General features: G+C 54.6%; 1 protein-coding gene and 1 pseudogene across 2 annotated transcripts; both read right to left on the minus strand.

Annotated features, from left to right (window-relative positions):
- Positions 1-1,659: 1,659 nt before the first annotated feature.
- On the minus strand, positions 1,660-8,116 carry ODF3L2 (outer dense fiber of sperm tails 3-like 2). Of its 2 annotated transcripts, none has more exons than XM_005866724.2 (4): positions 7,533-8,116; positions 6,606-6,713; positions 4,086-4,199; positions 1,660-3,024 (listed from the first exon to the last, which is right to left on the minus strand). In XM_005866724.2, exons 1-4 carry the CDS (start codon positions 7,657-7,659, stop codon positions 2,489-2,491), a joined length of 885 nt encoding a protein of 294 aa, XP_005866786.1. In that variant the 5' UTR covers positions 7,660-8,116; the 3' UTR covers positions 1,660-2,488. The 2 variants fall into 2 exon arrangements, with proteins under 2 accessions (XP_005866786.1, XP_014395573.1); XM_014540087.1 differs by having other exon boundaries at positions 6,606-6,755.
- Positions 7,850-15,647, minus strand: part of LOC102252106 — an 8,087-nt pseudogene continuing 289 nt past the window's right edge.

Consider the following 15,647-nt stretch of genomic DNA (forward strand, 5'->3'; position numbering starts at 1 on the left):
CGGGGGCTGGCGGGGCGGCTGGGTGGGGAAACTGAGGCCCGCCGAGTGGAAGGCGCTAACTTCGATCTGGCTGTCAGGGAGGGAGATGTTTCCAACCCAGGACCCGGGCGTGGGTCCCCTACTTTGCCCCCCACCCGTAGACCAAGTTCCTAGGACAGAAGTGGGAGAGACTTCGAAATCACTTCCCTTCTTCCCTTTTTGACTGATGGGGAAACTGAGGCCTGGAGAGGAGCGGAGGCGCGGTGAGAGAAGAGAGCCCCAACCCCAAGGTCAGCCCCCTCCATTTTCACTGCTCCAGCCGGAAGGTACTCCAATAGGCAAACCGAGACCCAGGAGGGAAGGGGTCTGCCTGGAGGCCGTGCGGAGACGGACTCGGAGCGCCGTGCCAGGTTGGGTTGGCTGGGTCTGCAGAGGGGGAGGCTCAGAGTGAAGCTTCGGGTCCACTCTGCAGCCTTTCGCTGAGCCTGTTTCTCAGGCTGTAAGCCAGGAGCGCGCGCTAGAGGGCCATAGGCTCCCGCATTTCTGGGGAGCCCTATCGGGCAACAACCCCACTGAGCCCTTGGGCCTCAGCCTCCCAGGCCGCCGGCCTCTCCGGCCCCAGCCAACTAGACCCCACCCAGGCCTCAAGGGTTGTCACGGTCACCCCAGGACCCAGCTGCTCAGACAGCCTCTGCGGATCCTCCTCCCGCTCCGGCCCCACCCCAGCAGGGCGGACTGCTGGGAAACAAAAGGAGGGGGCCGGGCGGGCGGGCAGGTGAGGAAGGAGGGGCAGGATCGATACATCAGAGAGATGAGATCACAGCCCAGCAGCCACGATGGGGGATGGGGGCCCAGCATGGCTGTGATTGGCCCATAACCGGTGGGGAGTGGGGGCGGGGAGGCGGTGATGCTGCCCGAGTGTCACACTGTAGTCGCCATTGTGAGTCCATGTCCGTGGGTCTGGGGTGAATGAGTGCAGAGGGCGTGGCCTTCGGGTCTGTGTAGAGGGGTAAGGCTTGTCCGGGTTGGGAGCCTCTATCTGGACTTGTGTGTGCTGTGTGTCTCTATTGTGGTTTACATGCATGTGGACTGCGTGAGGGTCCGCTTGTGTGTATATTGTGTGCAGATGTGAACACGCAGAGGGGTTCTGGGCCCCCCCCCGCCCAGGTATATGGTTAGGGGGTCCATGTGCATTTCAGTGTGGGTGTGTAGGGTCCTAGTGTGTGTCCCTGTGTATGTAGGGGTTTTGGTGTGCGTCCAAGGGGTGTGTGTTCAACTTTGGCACCCCCAGGCTGGGGAAGGGGACAGAGTTAGGAGAGAGCTAACACCCACCCTAGGTCCCCTCTGGGGTCTCCCTGTGGTGCTGTCCCTGGGGCCATCTCCTCCAGGAAAATGCAATGGCAGTTTGTTCCTCCCAAGTTCCTGAGTTAGGGTCTTTCTGGGTCGGAGCTTTTAAGGCCTAGGCTCTGGTGTCATCACACAGAGGGCTTGGTCACATGACATCATCCATATGTTTCCTTTCGGTCCCTAGGAAAGAACAGCAGGAACAGAGCCCAATGGCCAGAATTCAAATCCTGGCATCAGACAAACACTAAGCTTATAGTGTGCCCTTAGACAAGTATCCAATCTCTGAAGCACCATTTCCTCTCAGTAAACATCACCTAACTCCTGAGTTGCTGGGAAGCTTCAATGATCTTTATCAACATCTGGCACGTTGTAGAATATACCAAACTCCTATGTATCCTTCAAAACCCAGCTTCAACGTCCCCTCTTCCAAGAAGCCTACCTGGATCCCCCCCACTCCAAGCTCTGCCTCCACCTCTGGGCTTCCCCCAGCTCTGGATCCCTCCTCTGGTCCCATCCAGACTCCAAGGTGCTGCAGAGCTGGGGGTCTGGATGCTGAGAGCAGTGTTTCAGATCTTCTGTGATGTAAATAGACCCTGGGTTAAATGAACTTGGGTGCGTGTGCGCTGCTGACAGCTCTTGATGCCACAGAGATTTATTGGCAAACAGCTAGAGGGTGGGGTGGGGAGGGGAGGGCATCAGGACTACTTCCAGCCTGATTTTGGGCTGGGATCAGGGCAGGAAGCTGTGCTTCCATGAGAAACAGTTTAGATCCCAATTTTGGCAGAAACCTGAGCTGTGTTGGGGACCCAGGTCCTAGCAGCGTGGACACCAAGTTCTAGGACACAGGAAGCTCCGTCTCCAGCCAGCCACTGGGGAGAGCCAGGGTGTCTCTTTCTCTGCCTGGCCTTGCTTGGCCTGGCATGACCAGGAGAGAAGAAACTGGGGCGCTGGAAGGAGGCTCACCCTGCACAGGGCCACGGGGTCACAGGCCCCAGGGATTAGAGGACGTAGGTGGCCTAGAAGGACCTCAGACAGTTCAGAAAAGTGGAAGGAAGGAGGTTCCTCCCCCTCCCCCAGCTTCTCTAAGCCATCTCACCCCAGCCAAAGCCAGGCCCAGGGGGGCCTGCCCACACCCCACTTCAGGGGGTAGGGAATGTGAGGCTTAGCCCAGGTGCTGGCCTGCATGCCTGCATTCTGTCCCCCAAAGGCGGAAGGGTGCTGGTGTGTCCGGGGCCATGGTGGTGGCCCGTTTGGAGTGTCGGATGCCCATGGTGAATGCCGGGGCTCTGGCTTTGGTCACCGTGACCCGCTCGGGGCTGTGGGTGCCAGGGCCCGGAGTCTCATCCAGGGGATGTGGGGCCCGGGGCCGCCCCAGCATGGTGAAGGCAGGTGGGCGCTGACGGTAGGCATTGGGGTCTGAGCTCTCATACTGGCCTGGGCCTGGTATCTCAGTGGGGTCCTGTGGGGGGCGGATAGGAGGTGTGCGGCCCACCACTGTGTAGCTGGGGCTACTGGGCTTGATGAAGATCTGGGCACCCCAGAGAGACGGCAGAGTATAGGCATTGGGGGCGGGGGCTGAGGTGTCCAGGGGCGGTGGACGCAGGCGGGAGCCCAGGGTGAAAGCCGGGGGGGTCCGCTGGCGCACGGGGGCCACCTTCTCCGGGCTGTAGGCCCCAGGGCCGGGTGTCACCTCCAGACCTGCGAGAATGGGGCAGGAGGTTTGGCAATGGACAGAGTGCTCACCTGATCAAAGACCTTACATGGCTCCCCCTTGCCCACATGCATCCCGGAGCTCACAGCACTTCTGAAGAAGCCCCGAGTTACTTCTCCCTCTTCCCTACCTTGCCACACAGTGTGTTCTCTTTCAAGCCTCCAGGCCTTTGCCCAAGCTCAACCCTCTGCCAGGCAAGCCTTCTGTTTCCCATTCTTATCCTTCCAGAGCCCCAAAGTCCCTCCTCCCGGCTGCCTTTGCCACAGCCCTTCTAGGGGTCCCCTGGCCTGATTCTTCCCTTCTCCCCAGACATGGCCACACTGAAGTGGGATGGTCCCCACCTAAGTCTAACTCCACCATTCTGAGATCTCATAAAAAAGCAAGGACCTGTCAAATCTACTTCAACTCCCAGCAGTTGGCCTAATATATGTTTGGGAGGATGAGTGAATCAAGGATGGGTGGTGAATGGTTGGGTGAGTGTGAATGAGTAGATGAATGGATCCGTGGGTATATAGATAGATGGATTGATAGATAGATCCTGGATGGATTGATCAGTGGATGGGAAAATGGATCAATAGATGGATTGGATATGAACAGGTGAATGGGTGGGTAGATTGATGAGTAGATAGCTGGGCAGATGGATGGATGAATCTGAGTGAATGAGTAGATGAGTGATAGGTGAAAAGATGAAAGGGTGGGTGGATAGGAGACTGGAGTCAGGTGATTAAATCTTTAGGTGACAGTAAGCTGTTTGCAGCCTGTGAAGGGGATTTCCACATTTGCCACAGTCCCCACTGCACCCTGTTGTCTCCTGATGCCGAGAATGAGCCCCAGATGCCCAGGTCACCATCACCTTGGCCCACTTCACTCATTCAAGTTCTCTTAGGGCCCCCAGCCTCTCTTCTGAAGTCTTCCATTTCATCATTACAAAGACACTGAAGTTCGAAGAACTTGGGGATGGGAGGGGGAGAAGAAGACAGAGGCAGGACAGTCACTGAGTCCCTGAAGGGACAGGGTCCTCTTGGGGTAGCACAGGCCAGATACTCACCTCGAGATTTGCCCCTGCCCTGCATGGAGTAGGCAGGAGCGCAGCTTCGGCCAAACCGGGTGACTTTTGGGTCCAGGAAGTAGACTGGCCCAGGGCTGGAGTCCTGTGGAGATGCTGGAGGGAGGAGTCCAGGGTCCTGAGTACATCCCTGATGGCCCCGCTGCCCTCACTCAGTGCCCCTGGTTACCCCTGAGGCCCTTCCACCCTCCACACACCCACAGCCCCACCATGGAGAGCAGAGACCTCAGCCTCCTGAGGTCTGATTGCCCTGACCGGGAACCTGGATCTCAGCTTGACTTTGTCTTGAGCACTCCTGTGCCTTCCTGATCAACGCTGTCCACCCCTCCACCTCTCCTCTGCCATGAGCTAGGGGAGCAGTTCTAGAGAAACCAGCCCAGGAGTTGGTTAGAACTGTACATAAAGTGAGAGTAACTAGGCTCTGGCTAAGGTTCTGAGGAGGGTCCTTTTAATGCCTGGGCTCACTGGCACGTGACCAGCTTAAGGGAAGGGCTCTAGGTCACATTTAAATCCCAGCAAGGCCTCTGTGAGCTGTGTCCTTGGGCCTGTCAAAGCCTCTTTTTCCTCAGTCGTAGGATGAGAAGCTTGACAAGTGGCAGCATCCATGGGAGGAGTGGTCCAGAGCCTGGCACTTAGTAATTGGGACCAATGACTGTGATCGTCATCACTATTTATAAGCACAACCAGATATAAGTGTATAGTCGGTTTGACAAGTATTAATTGGTTTGCATGTGTGTGTGTGCACACAAATGGCACCATGCACACCCTGAAGTCAGAGCCTGGCTCTTAGTAATTGGGACCAATGACTGTGATTGTCATTACTATTTATAAGCACAACCAGATATAAGTGTATAGGAGGTTTGACAAGTATTAATTGATTTGCATGTGTGTGCACACAAATGGCACCATGCACACCCTGAAGCATGTTCTTGATAAATGAGCACATCCCAACCCATCTCATTTCCCACCTCCAGGCTTTTGCCTCTGCTACAAACTCTGCCTGGAGTCCCCTTCTCCTCCTGGGGCCTCCAGTGAACTCCTACTCATCCTACAAAGCCCAGATCCCATGCCTCCACCTCCAAGAAGTCCCTGAACATTCAGCAAAGTCTACACTAACCACTCCCACCCTGATTTCCCAGGTGTGTCCTAGAAATAGAGTCGGGGACACAGGTTCCTCAGGGTCATAGGCTAAGTTTTTAACCTTCTGGGTGACACTGACTCCCTCACTTGCCTTCCGGGCCCCCTTGCACTTCTTGAGTTCTCTCTCTTTTGGTTCGGGACGTTGGCTGATTCTGAAAGTGTGTCTGCCAGCTGCTCCCTCCCACCAAGCCTCTGTCCATGTGAATCAAAGTCCCCACACGGGACCCTTCTGGGCCCTGACCCTGGCCTACCTGGGACCTCAGAGCAGCTCTAGAAAACGGGCTGATGGGGTTTGTGGTCCCTGATATGAAGGGTACAGTCTTGCTGGAGGAATGATGGAATGGACAGCTGGGAGCCACCCGCATCCCTGCACTTGGTGTTCCTGCACACATTCTGGCCGGGAGAAAAGTCTACACTAGGACTGGCCACCCTGGTGCAGCCGTGGTTGATGCAGCCGACAGTGGATGGCAGGGCGTACAAGCCTGGCCCGGACCCTGTGACCTGACGTCACAGAGGTCAGGTCACCCGCTGACTAGGTGAGCCCCACTTCCTTCGCTCTCGCCACCCCTGGCTTGACAAAGGATTTTCATTCTACTCTCACCACACGCTGCGAGGTAAGCAAGGCCCGGAGAGCCCCTGCTTGTTGATGGAGCAACCAAAGCGGGCGCTCACTCTCTGGGGCCTCCCTCCTGCGCGCTGACCAGATACCCAGCATTGTAGCTACTCTTAAGGCATTTAAGCCTCACTGAATAAACATCTCCAGGCGCCTAACGTTTGTTCAATCCTGACAACTGTGTGTGCAAGAAGTCTATTGTCATTGTTTACAGAGGAGGAACCTGAGGCACAGAGCAGTCACGTGGCAGGAAATGTGCCAAATGCAGCGGGCAAATGCAGGTCCTAACCACCACACGATTCTTCCACTCTCCTCCTCCGTAAGGAAGCAGGACCAGAGAGGCACAGCAGCTTCCTGAAGCCCCACAGCAACCCACCCGGATTCCTGCCTCACTCATTAGGGCCTAGATCAGGGGTGGGCAAACTTTTTGACTCGAGGGCCACAATGGGTTCTTAAACTGGACCGGAGGGCCGGAACAAAAGCATGGATGGAGTGTTTGTGTGAACTAATATAAATTCAAAGTAAACATCATTACATAAAAGGGTATGGTCTTTTTTTTTTTTTAGTTTTATTCATTTCAAACGGGCCGGATCCGGCCCGCGGGCCGTAGTTTGCCCATGGCTGGCCTAGATCTATCCAGTGAGACAATGCTCCCTGGCCAGGGATGGGGGGCGGGGGATTTGGGGGTTTCAGGAGGCCTCTCAGAACCCCTTCTCCCACCCTCACCGCTCTGCCCGCCGCTGGCTTACCCTCGCTGGGCCTCCGGAGGAGGGAGTAGGCAGGACTGGCCACCCTGGTGCAGTCGTGGTTGATGTAGCCGACAGTGGATGGCAGGGCGTACAAGCCTGGCCCGGACCCTGTGACCAAAGCCCCCAGATCACCGCCTGGGCCTAGGTCCCCTGAAACATGGTGGGGAGCTCAGGGCCCAGCCCTGTGCCCCCCACCCAGGCTCCCAGCCACCCTCCATGGCAGGGGTGGGGGGAGCAGGGGCTCCTGCTGCGAACAAGCATTGTGAGTCAAACATGCGTCACAGGGGAAGGGCTCCGGCGCCAACAGCCTCCTCCCACCTAAGGGCACAGGGGATGGGATGACTGAGGCCCAGACCCAGAGAGACCCGCTGCAACGTTCGACGGCCTCTGCAAGAACGTCAGCGCTGCAAGAGACCTAGACTCAGAAACGTGCTGTCACAGGTGGGGAAACTGAGGCCCAGACACAGAGAGACCCGCTGCAATGTTCGACGGCCTCTGCAAGAACGTCAGCGCTGCAAGAGCCAGGAAACCCAGCATGGAGCCTGACTCCAGATGTTTTGTTACAGACAGGGAAACTGAGGCACGATCCAGGACCCAAACCGAGATCCCACAATGAGCGTCACAGTCGGAACGTTCAGCTCACTGACTGATACACCACAAACGCCTCCCAGTGCTTTGCCTGGGTCCGTCCCCCCTGGGCCCTCGGCTGTTTGGTTCATGGCTGTGCCCTCAGCACCTAGAAGGGTACATGGCCCATAAAATGCTCAGTTCTTGGTGGGTGGGGGCATATGCAGGGTCCTGGAAGCACTATGTTTACACCCTCCTACTGGGCAGAAAACTGAGGTTTGGGGAAGGGCAGGGTCTCCTCAGGGGCTCCCAGAAGGGGTCCCACCGCCACGGCCCCCCTCCTCCACAGCCTGCATGTACCGTTCTCCAAGGTGGCCATCCTGCAGGTCTTCCTCAGGCCGGTCTCTGGGATCTGACACTCTGTGCACCGCCGACCCAGGGGCGCTGGGGTCTGCCGCGGAGTGGGGTCGCAGCTGAGGGTCCCCATGGTGAGCAGGCGTGGGCTGCAGGGAGCCCAGGGCTGGGCAGCGCCGACACTTGATGCTGTCTCCTCAGCCGCGGTGGCTCTGGGTCGCAGGGTCCAGCACCGTCCCCAGTCCTCGAGGCTTCTGCCTGTGTTGGCAGAGCCCTGGCCTCACCACACCCTCCCAGGGACCGCACAGACGGCCCCTTGTCCTTCAGCAGGGAGTCTTGGGGCCCTGGCCCAAGCGGGCTGGTCGGCAGACGCTGGCCTGGAAGTGGGGCTGGGATCGAGTGTCGGCCAGATGGCTGGACAGTCCAGGAAAGAGTCCGGTGTCAGCAGAGCGGGTCCCCTGGGAGACGGTGGAGCTGGGCAGCTGGGGCCAGAGCAGGCCCCGGGGGAGCTGGAGCCACAAACACAACACCCACAGCCTTGTAGCGGGAGGGACTGGTGAGGTCATAGACTGCATGGCCCCATTTCTACACCTGGGGAAACTGAGGCACTGCCCAAGGTCATACAGCAAGTCTGCCACTCTGGGCCAGGAAGCTTACCTCCTTCCTTCCTTCCTTCCTTCCTTCCTTCCTTCCTTCCTCCCTCCCTTCCTTCCTTCCTTCCTCCAACAGTTGCTTAATGAGCAACCACTGTGTACTAGGTTTTGTTTGGGTTGGTGAGGACACAACAGGACAGACAGACAGGGAGCTGATGTTCTTGGAAGGAGAAAGAGAAAATAAACAATAGCCCAGCCGGCGTGGCTCAGTGGTTGACCAGGAGGTCACGGTTCAATTCCCCGTCAGGGAACACAGTTGCAGGCTCAATCCCAAAGGTGGGGCGTGCAGGAAGCAGCCAATCAACGATTCACTCTCATCATTGATGTTTCTATCTCTCTCTCTCTCTCCCTTCCTCTCTGAAATCAATAAAAATATGTTTTAAATGACAAATTCATAGATGAGCATAGTATATTACAAGGTGTTAAATGTGTCTTAAAACACAGAGCAGGGTCAGGAGTCCGAGATGGCAATGAGGGAGCTGCCGAGTGCTATTAGGGTCGGATGAGAGGTCACTGCATGGAGAAGGTAAGAGAAGAGGATACAGAATGGCTGTGCAAAGGCTCTGGGGCAGGAGCAAGGACGGCGAGGAGGCAGCATGGTCCTCCAGAACAGCCACTGCCTCCCAGGAGCCCACAAGGATTACTCCAGCCCAATCTAGAGTTAATCTAGAGCAGCCGTGGGCAAACTACGGCCCGCGGGCCGGATCCGGCCCTTTTGAAATGAATAAAACTTAAAAAAAAAGACCGTACCCTTTTATGTAATGATGTTTACTTTGAATTTATATTAGTTCACACAAACACTCCATCCATGCTTTTGTTCCAGCCCTCCGGTCCAGTTTAAGAACCCATTGTGGCTCTCGAGTCAAAAAAGTTTGCCCACCCCCGATCTAGAGTAACATTCCTACTCACCAAAGGCTGCTACTATGTCAGGCTGCAAGACAGGGCTCAGGAAAACTTGGCTGAACAGAATACAATCCTGTCTCTTCCATGGCATCCTTGTTTGTGGCTGTATTGTCGGGCCCTTTTACACTGTAATGTTTTAACAGCTTTATAGAGTTACTAGAGGCCCGGTGCATGAAATTTGTGCATGGGCAGGGTCCCTAGGCCTGGCCAGTGATCAGGGCCAATCTGTGGGGTGACCAGCGGGGCGATGGGGTGGGGGGGCCCTGCTGGCACCCGCCTTAGCCAGCCTAGGGCCTACTGGCTAGGGGCAGCTCCTGCGCTGAGCATCTGCCCCCTGGTGGTCAGTGTGCATCATAGCGACCAGTCATTACACCAGTTGTTCCGTGGTTCAGTTGATTTGCATGTTAGACTTTCATTATATAGGATAATTCACATCCCATACAATTCACTCTGCAATGTAATTTTAATACATTCTGTAATTTTAAACTTTTTAATAAAAATGTTATTGTCTATGTAAAAGGTTATAAAACAAGTCTTAAATGCTTGTATTAGAAAAGAAATAAAATCAATGACCAAAGGTTCCACCTTAAAAATTTTGAAAAAGGCCCTGGCTGATGTGTCTCAGTTCGTTGGAGTGTCGTCATCCCATACACCAAAGAGTAGCAGGTTTGATTACTGGTCAGGACACATGCCAGGATTGCAGGCTCAATCCCTGGTGGGGGCATGCAGGAGGCAACCGATTAATGTTTCTCTCTCACATCAAGGTCTCTCTCTCTCTCTCTCTCTCTCTCGCTTTCTCTCTCTATAAAATCAATTTTTTAGAAGTTAGAAAAAGAAGAGTAAGTGGCAGGAAGGGGATCAAAAACATAACAGCAGAGCCCTAGCCAATTTGCTCAGTGGTTAGAGCGTCAGCTCAAGGACTGAAGAGCCACAGGTTCAATTCCAGTCAAGGCCACATACCTTGGTTGCAGGTTCAATCCCCAGCCCCCGCTTGGGGCTTGTGTGGGAGGCAACCAATCGATGTGTGTCTCACACATCAATGTTTCTCTGTCTCTCCCCCTCCCTTCCACTCTCTCTTAAAAAATCAATAGGAAAAATATCCTTAGGTGAGGATTAACAAAAAAACACACAAAGCAAACAAAAATGTAACAGCAGAAATGCATGAAATAGGAAATGTAGAAAGAATTAACTACCCTCCCCCCGCAAAAAAAAAAAAAAAAAAAAAAAAAACGGGTTTTTTAAATCAACAAGCTTTATAAACCTCTAGCCAGACTGATCAAAGGAACAGGAGGAAGGGATACCACATCAGGAATACAAGAGGCACATCCCTGCAGACCCACACATGGGAGTGAGCACACAGCCCACGTGCATATTCTCTATGAGCATCATCTTTCATTATCACAGCATCTCACTGAGGAAGGCGCTGTGACTGAACCTCATCTGTGGTTACAGACGGAGGACCAGGCTCAGAGAGTGGACATAACATGTGTAGGTCCCTCAGTAACTCATCAGCAGAACTGGGACTTGAACCCGGGACTCTGTAATCAAAGCTGAGAGTCAAGGCTTCTTCTAGGTTCTAATCCCAGCTCAGCTTTCTGGTTGTGCCCAAAAGCCACGGTGGATTCCTGTGGCCCTAAGAATAAAAGCCAAGTCCTCACTGTACACAAGGCTCTCTTGTCCCCTCTGCCCTCGCCTCCACCCCTCAATCCTCGCTCCTCCACTCCCACCACGTCAGCTGGCTTGTTATTCCATGAACCACTAAAGCAGTTCCCACCTCAGGGCCTGCACCTGTCCTCCCTCCCCACCTGGATTTCTCTACTTGTCCTCCCTCCACCTGGATGCCTTGACCAGCAAATGAGCCCACAGTTGGCTCCACCCTCAGTCCCCTGTGGGCCCCCCACATTGGACGGGCCATTTGATTTTTTCCAGAAGCAGCAGAAACTCCAGAGCTGTGGACAGAACTAGGCACTGAGAAGGGAGACGACAGAAAAATACCCCAAACTCTCTCTCTCCTCCTGCCAGTCAGAGCCTCCCAAGGACCAACACTGGCCAGAAGTGCAGGAGCCCAGGGACCCCCCCACCGAGGTCAGCCAGGCACAGAAAAGACAAATGTCCCTCTGCAGGTTGCTCCCCGAAGCCAGCCAGGCTGCATCAGCCAGCATGGAGTGCAGATCCCTGGAGACACTGGTTCCAGCCGGAACTCAGACCCAACTGCCTCAGCTTCCCACTGAAGGGAAACTATGACCGCCTTCCAGGACTCAGCTGGGGCGTGGCCCTCATTGCCTCGGTTTCCCCACTGTAACTCGGGAAGGAACCAAGAGCAAGGGCAGTGTGGAATGGCCACCTGAGCCTGTGAAGGGCAGCTTTGAGGACCTGCGGGCCCGGCCACCTCACCAGACAGAGACCAGCCCCACTTCAGTCCTCGGGTCCCCCACTGATGGCGCCCGATGGCACCCCTTCTCTCTGTGGCTCACATTTAGCTCAGGGCTCTTCCCCAGCTGCCAAAGAAATGGCATGCAAATGAGCTGCTATTTCACTTAGTTACACATGTGCAAACAAGCCATGGTGGGGGTTTTTATTATTGATTTCAGAGAGAGGAAGGGGGACAGAGAGAGAAACATCAATGATGAGAGAGAATCATCTATTGACTGCCTACTGGAACGGATCCCAAAACCCGAGCATGTGCCCTGACTGGGAATCAAACCGTGACCTCCTTTTAAAGAATGTGTAAACAAGCCATGGTGGTGTTTTTTATTATTGATTTCAGAGAGAGGAAGGGGGAGAGAGAGAGAAACATCAGTGATGAGAGAGAATCATCTATTGGAACGGACCCCGAATGGACCCGGAAACCCGAGCATGTGCCCTGCCTGGGAATCAACCGTGACCTCCTGCCTCATGGGTCAACGCTCAACCACCGAGCCTCACCTGCTGGGCAAACAAGCCATGCTTTTCATTCAGTCTGACTGAGTGACGGAAGAGAGCTAATCTGAGGAAAAGACTAAAGGAACCTGGATTGGGAGTGAGAGTGTGAGGATCCAGGGAGGAACGGCACCTCCTGAGCCTCAGGATGCTAAAGGATTGATACAGGTGGTGCTCCCTAAATTGTAGCCTTATCCTAGTTACTAACTCAGCCAGGATGTATCTGTCTTCCCACTATGACCGGGCACTGGCAGGTGCTGGGGAAACGGGTATGAACAAAACACGTAAACTCCCTTCCTCACCGTTTTGTTGCGAGTGGCGAATAACTGAATTTCAGAATACTTTGGAAGGTAAGGAGTGCCGTGACAAAAGATCACGGACAAGGAGGGTTGGAGGTGTGGGGAGTTTTCAGTTTGAAATGGGTGGTCAGGCCCTGGCCGGTTTGGCTCAGTGGATAGAGCGACGGCCTGCGAACTGAAAGGTCCCAGGTTTGATTCCGGTAAAGGGCACATGCCCGGGTTGTGGGCTTGATCCCAGGTGGGGCTTGCAGGGGCAGCCAATCAATGCTTCTCTCTCATCATTGATGTTTCTATCTCTCTCTCCCTCTTCCTTCCTCTCTGAAATCAATAAAAATATTTTTTAAAAAATTAAAGAAATGGGTGGTCAGGGGACGTCTCGCTAAGAAGGTGACATTGGATAAAAGACTGAAAGAGGTGAGGGGGGCGGGGACGTCTGGAGAAAGGGCTTGCTGAGCAGAGGTCACACAGCCCCTCAAAGGCCCTGAGGCTGGACGGTGCCTGGCCTGTTGGAGGAACAGCAGGAAGGCGCAGGTGGCTGGTACGGAATGAGTGAAGGGGTGAGAGGGAGGAAGTGAGGGCGAGGAGGTGACAGGGCAGGTCGTACAGGATCCTTTTGGCGCGGGAGGACTTGAGCTATTACCTGAGGGACGTGGGAGCCATGAGGGCCGTGGCCAGAGCAGGAACCTGCCCATTCGGTGCTCATCGCATCCTCTGGTGGCTACTGCCGGGAGGACAGGCTGCGGAGTCCGAGGACCAAATCTGACTCAGCTGCTCACGGGCGCCTCCTGGTGGCTGCGAGGGAGAACAGGCCGTGGGCGGCGCCGGGAGACCGCGGTAGAGAGGACTGCGCTGGTCCAGGAGGGATAGTGGGGGAGGTTGGGGGAGAGTTTAAGAGGACCCGGGGTGGGAGGTTGGAGGTGAGGGGGGAGAAGGATGGTGGGTTCCCAGATGGAGGTGGAGGATGGGGGTGATAAGCAAGTGGGTTCTGGGTGTGTTCTTAAACTGGAGCCGACAGGTGTGCGGTAGATTCCGTGTGGAGATTGAGGAAACCAGATGTATTGAGGCCGCCTCCAGGATTTGGGCCTCAGAACCTGGAGGATGGAGCCCTGTAAGGAGGAGGGGGAAGATGCAGGAGGGGGAAGGTGCAGGAGGGACAGGTTTTAGGAGAAGACCCAGAGTCCAGTTTTGGAATTGTACGTTTGGGGCTCTGCTAGGAGGTGCATGTGGACACTGGTAGGCTGGTTGTCTATGCGTCATAACAAATCTCCCCAAAAGCAGTGGCTTAAAACAACATGTACATATATTATTTATCTCAGTTGTCGGGCTGCAGAGCTGGGTTGTCTGCTCAGGCCGCATTGATGGTGTTGGCCAGCCCTGGGCCTTACTAGGCTGGACTGGGGAAGGGTCCTCGCTCGGCTCCCTCAGGGTGTCCCAGGATTTGTTTACATGTTGTCATAGGACTGGGGCCCCCCTCCTTGCTGGCTGTTGGCTGGAAGCCACGCTCAGCTTCTGGCCATGTGGCCTTTTATCCTAAGTGAGGTGGGAGCCATGAAGGATTCTGGGCAGAGGAGGGGCATGGTCCGGTGTAAGAGGAAGGGAGGAGTCAAAATGGCTGTTGTTGTTGTTCATTATCCATTTCTTCCATGTAACACACACACCCACACATACACACATGCACAGGAAGAGGCAGGAGCCAAACCCCTTGTGTCCTGAGGGTCCAGAACATCACTTGCCCACGGCAGGTGCACAACAAATACCTGTTGAAGAGAGGGGTGAAGGGGATCTCTCATCAACATTGTTGCTACTGCTGGTTTGAGTTTTCACCTCCCTTTTCTAATATCATTTGGGGCTGCAAGTAAGGGACACCCCCCCACCCCCGCCCAGGAGGCTGGGTTTATCGGATGACCTGTTGTTTTCTGCCCTTGGTGTACAGGAAGTGGCAGGCCAGGTGTTCACAAGAGCTGCCACCCCATCCAGTGTCGGCTCATGCTGGATATGTCACTTCCCACCTCCCCGGTGCCTCAAAATTGTCCTTTGTCCAGTGGCCAGTCTCCTGACTCAGACTCACGTGCCTCTGTGGCCGCCTGCCCCTTTTTCCGTGAGGACTCTAACAAGGAAGCCTTGTTCTTCCCGGAGGACTAGGACGCAGGGAACCTGCCAGCCACCCCCACCCCCCTCTATCCTAGAAAAAGCTGGCTCTGCATATGGGACCGAAACGACTCTGTTCTATTGGGTACCCTGCTGCGTGGCTGCCAAGCCCCCATTTTACAGATGAGGACACTGAGGTTCGGAGGAAAAAGTGGCTCACAGTCAGAGACTGGGGGCTGAAGAGGGGTCCCAGCAGGCTTTCCTGGAGCCCACAAAGTCCTATCTGACCAGGTCCTTTCTCTGCTCTGGCTTTATCCATCCCTCTGATATAGCCCCTCTGGCCCCTTACCCTCTAACCCCCCCCCCTTTTTTTGAGAACAATAAACACTTTTATTACATGAACTAAGAAAGGAGGGAGGGGAATTTATTTGCCTTTCTGGGCCTTGGTTTTCCTCAGCTAGAACTCCAACGCATAGCCATCTGGATGGCCACACTGGTCTGCTTTTTTTATCCTTACCCAAGGAGTGAGGATCTTTTTTCCATTTATTTGTTACAGAGAGGGGAAGGGAAGGGGGAGGAGGAGGAGGAGAGAGAAACATCAAGATAAGAGAGACATACTGATTGGCTGCCTCACACACACACACCTCACTGGGGTCCAGAAATCACCCACCCAGATAAGATATGTGTCTTGACCAGTGCCCAGGCTGGCACCCTAACCACTGAACCACACAGGTGAGGCACTGGCCTGGTCTTGAAGCAAAGCATGCAAGAAGCTTGCCCTGCCGGAACTGCTCCTCTAGAAAATTGCTGATTTGGGCATTCTTTTCCCTTTCATCCTATTTTTTCTGAATTTTCTTTGATTTTTTGTTTGTTTGTTTGTTTAAAATACCTTCCTCCTCAGTAGTTAGCTTGGCCTCCTTCTTGTGGCCCAGGCGCAGTGCATAGTGGGACTTGTACCACTGTCGGTAGGGTGTGCTGTCAATGAGCACCAAGCAGTTCTTTACTAGGGTTTTGGTGCAAACTAGGTCATTGTTGGCTGCATTGTCGACAACATCAATAATCCCTGTTTTGCACAGACAACACTCTGAGCCCCAGAAGAAGTTGCCCATGTCCAGCCTGAAGGCACGGTTCTTGTTGCCTCCCTGCATGCAGTCTGTGTACATTCGGTAAGGGCCAGTCTTAGTGGCAACAGCAGGGTGCCTCAGCTCATATATTCACTTCTTGTCGTAGGGCTTTCTCTTGCCCCTGGTCTTATGGTG

Source organism: Myotis brandtii, unplaced genomic scaffold, assembly GCF_000412655.1.
Source record: "Myotis brandtii unplaced genomic scaffold, ASM41265v1 scaffold236, whole genome shotgun sequence".
In the NCBI taxonomy this organism is placed as follows: domain Eukaryota; kingdom Metazoa; phylum Chordata; class Mammalia; order Chiroptera; family Vespertilionidae; genus Myotis; species Myotis brandtii.

Coding starts and splice junctions, on each gene's coding strand:
- ODF3L2 (XM_014540087.1), bottom strand. CDS start 7,659: ATGGGGACCCTCAGCTGCGACCCCACTCCGCGGCAGACCCCAGCGCCC. Junction 6,756..7,532: donor GATGGCCACCTTGGAGAACG/GTACATGCAGGC, acceptor ACCATGTTTCAG/GGGACCTAGGCCCAGGCGGT. Junction 3,025..4,085: donor GGGCAGGGGCAAATCTCGAG/GTGAGTATCTGG, acceptor CCATTCTCGCAG/GTCTGGAGGTGACACCCGGC.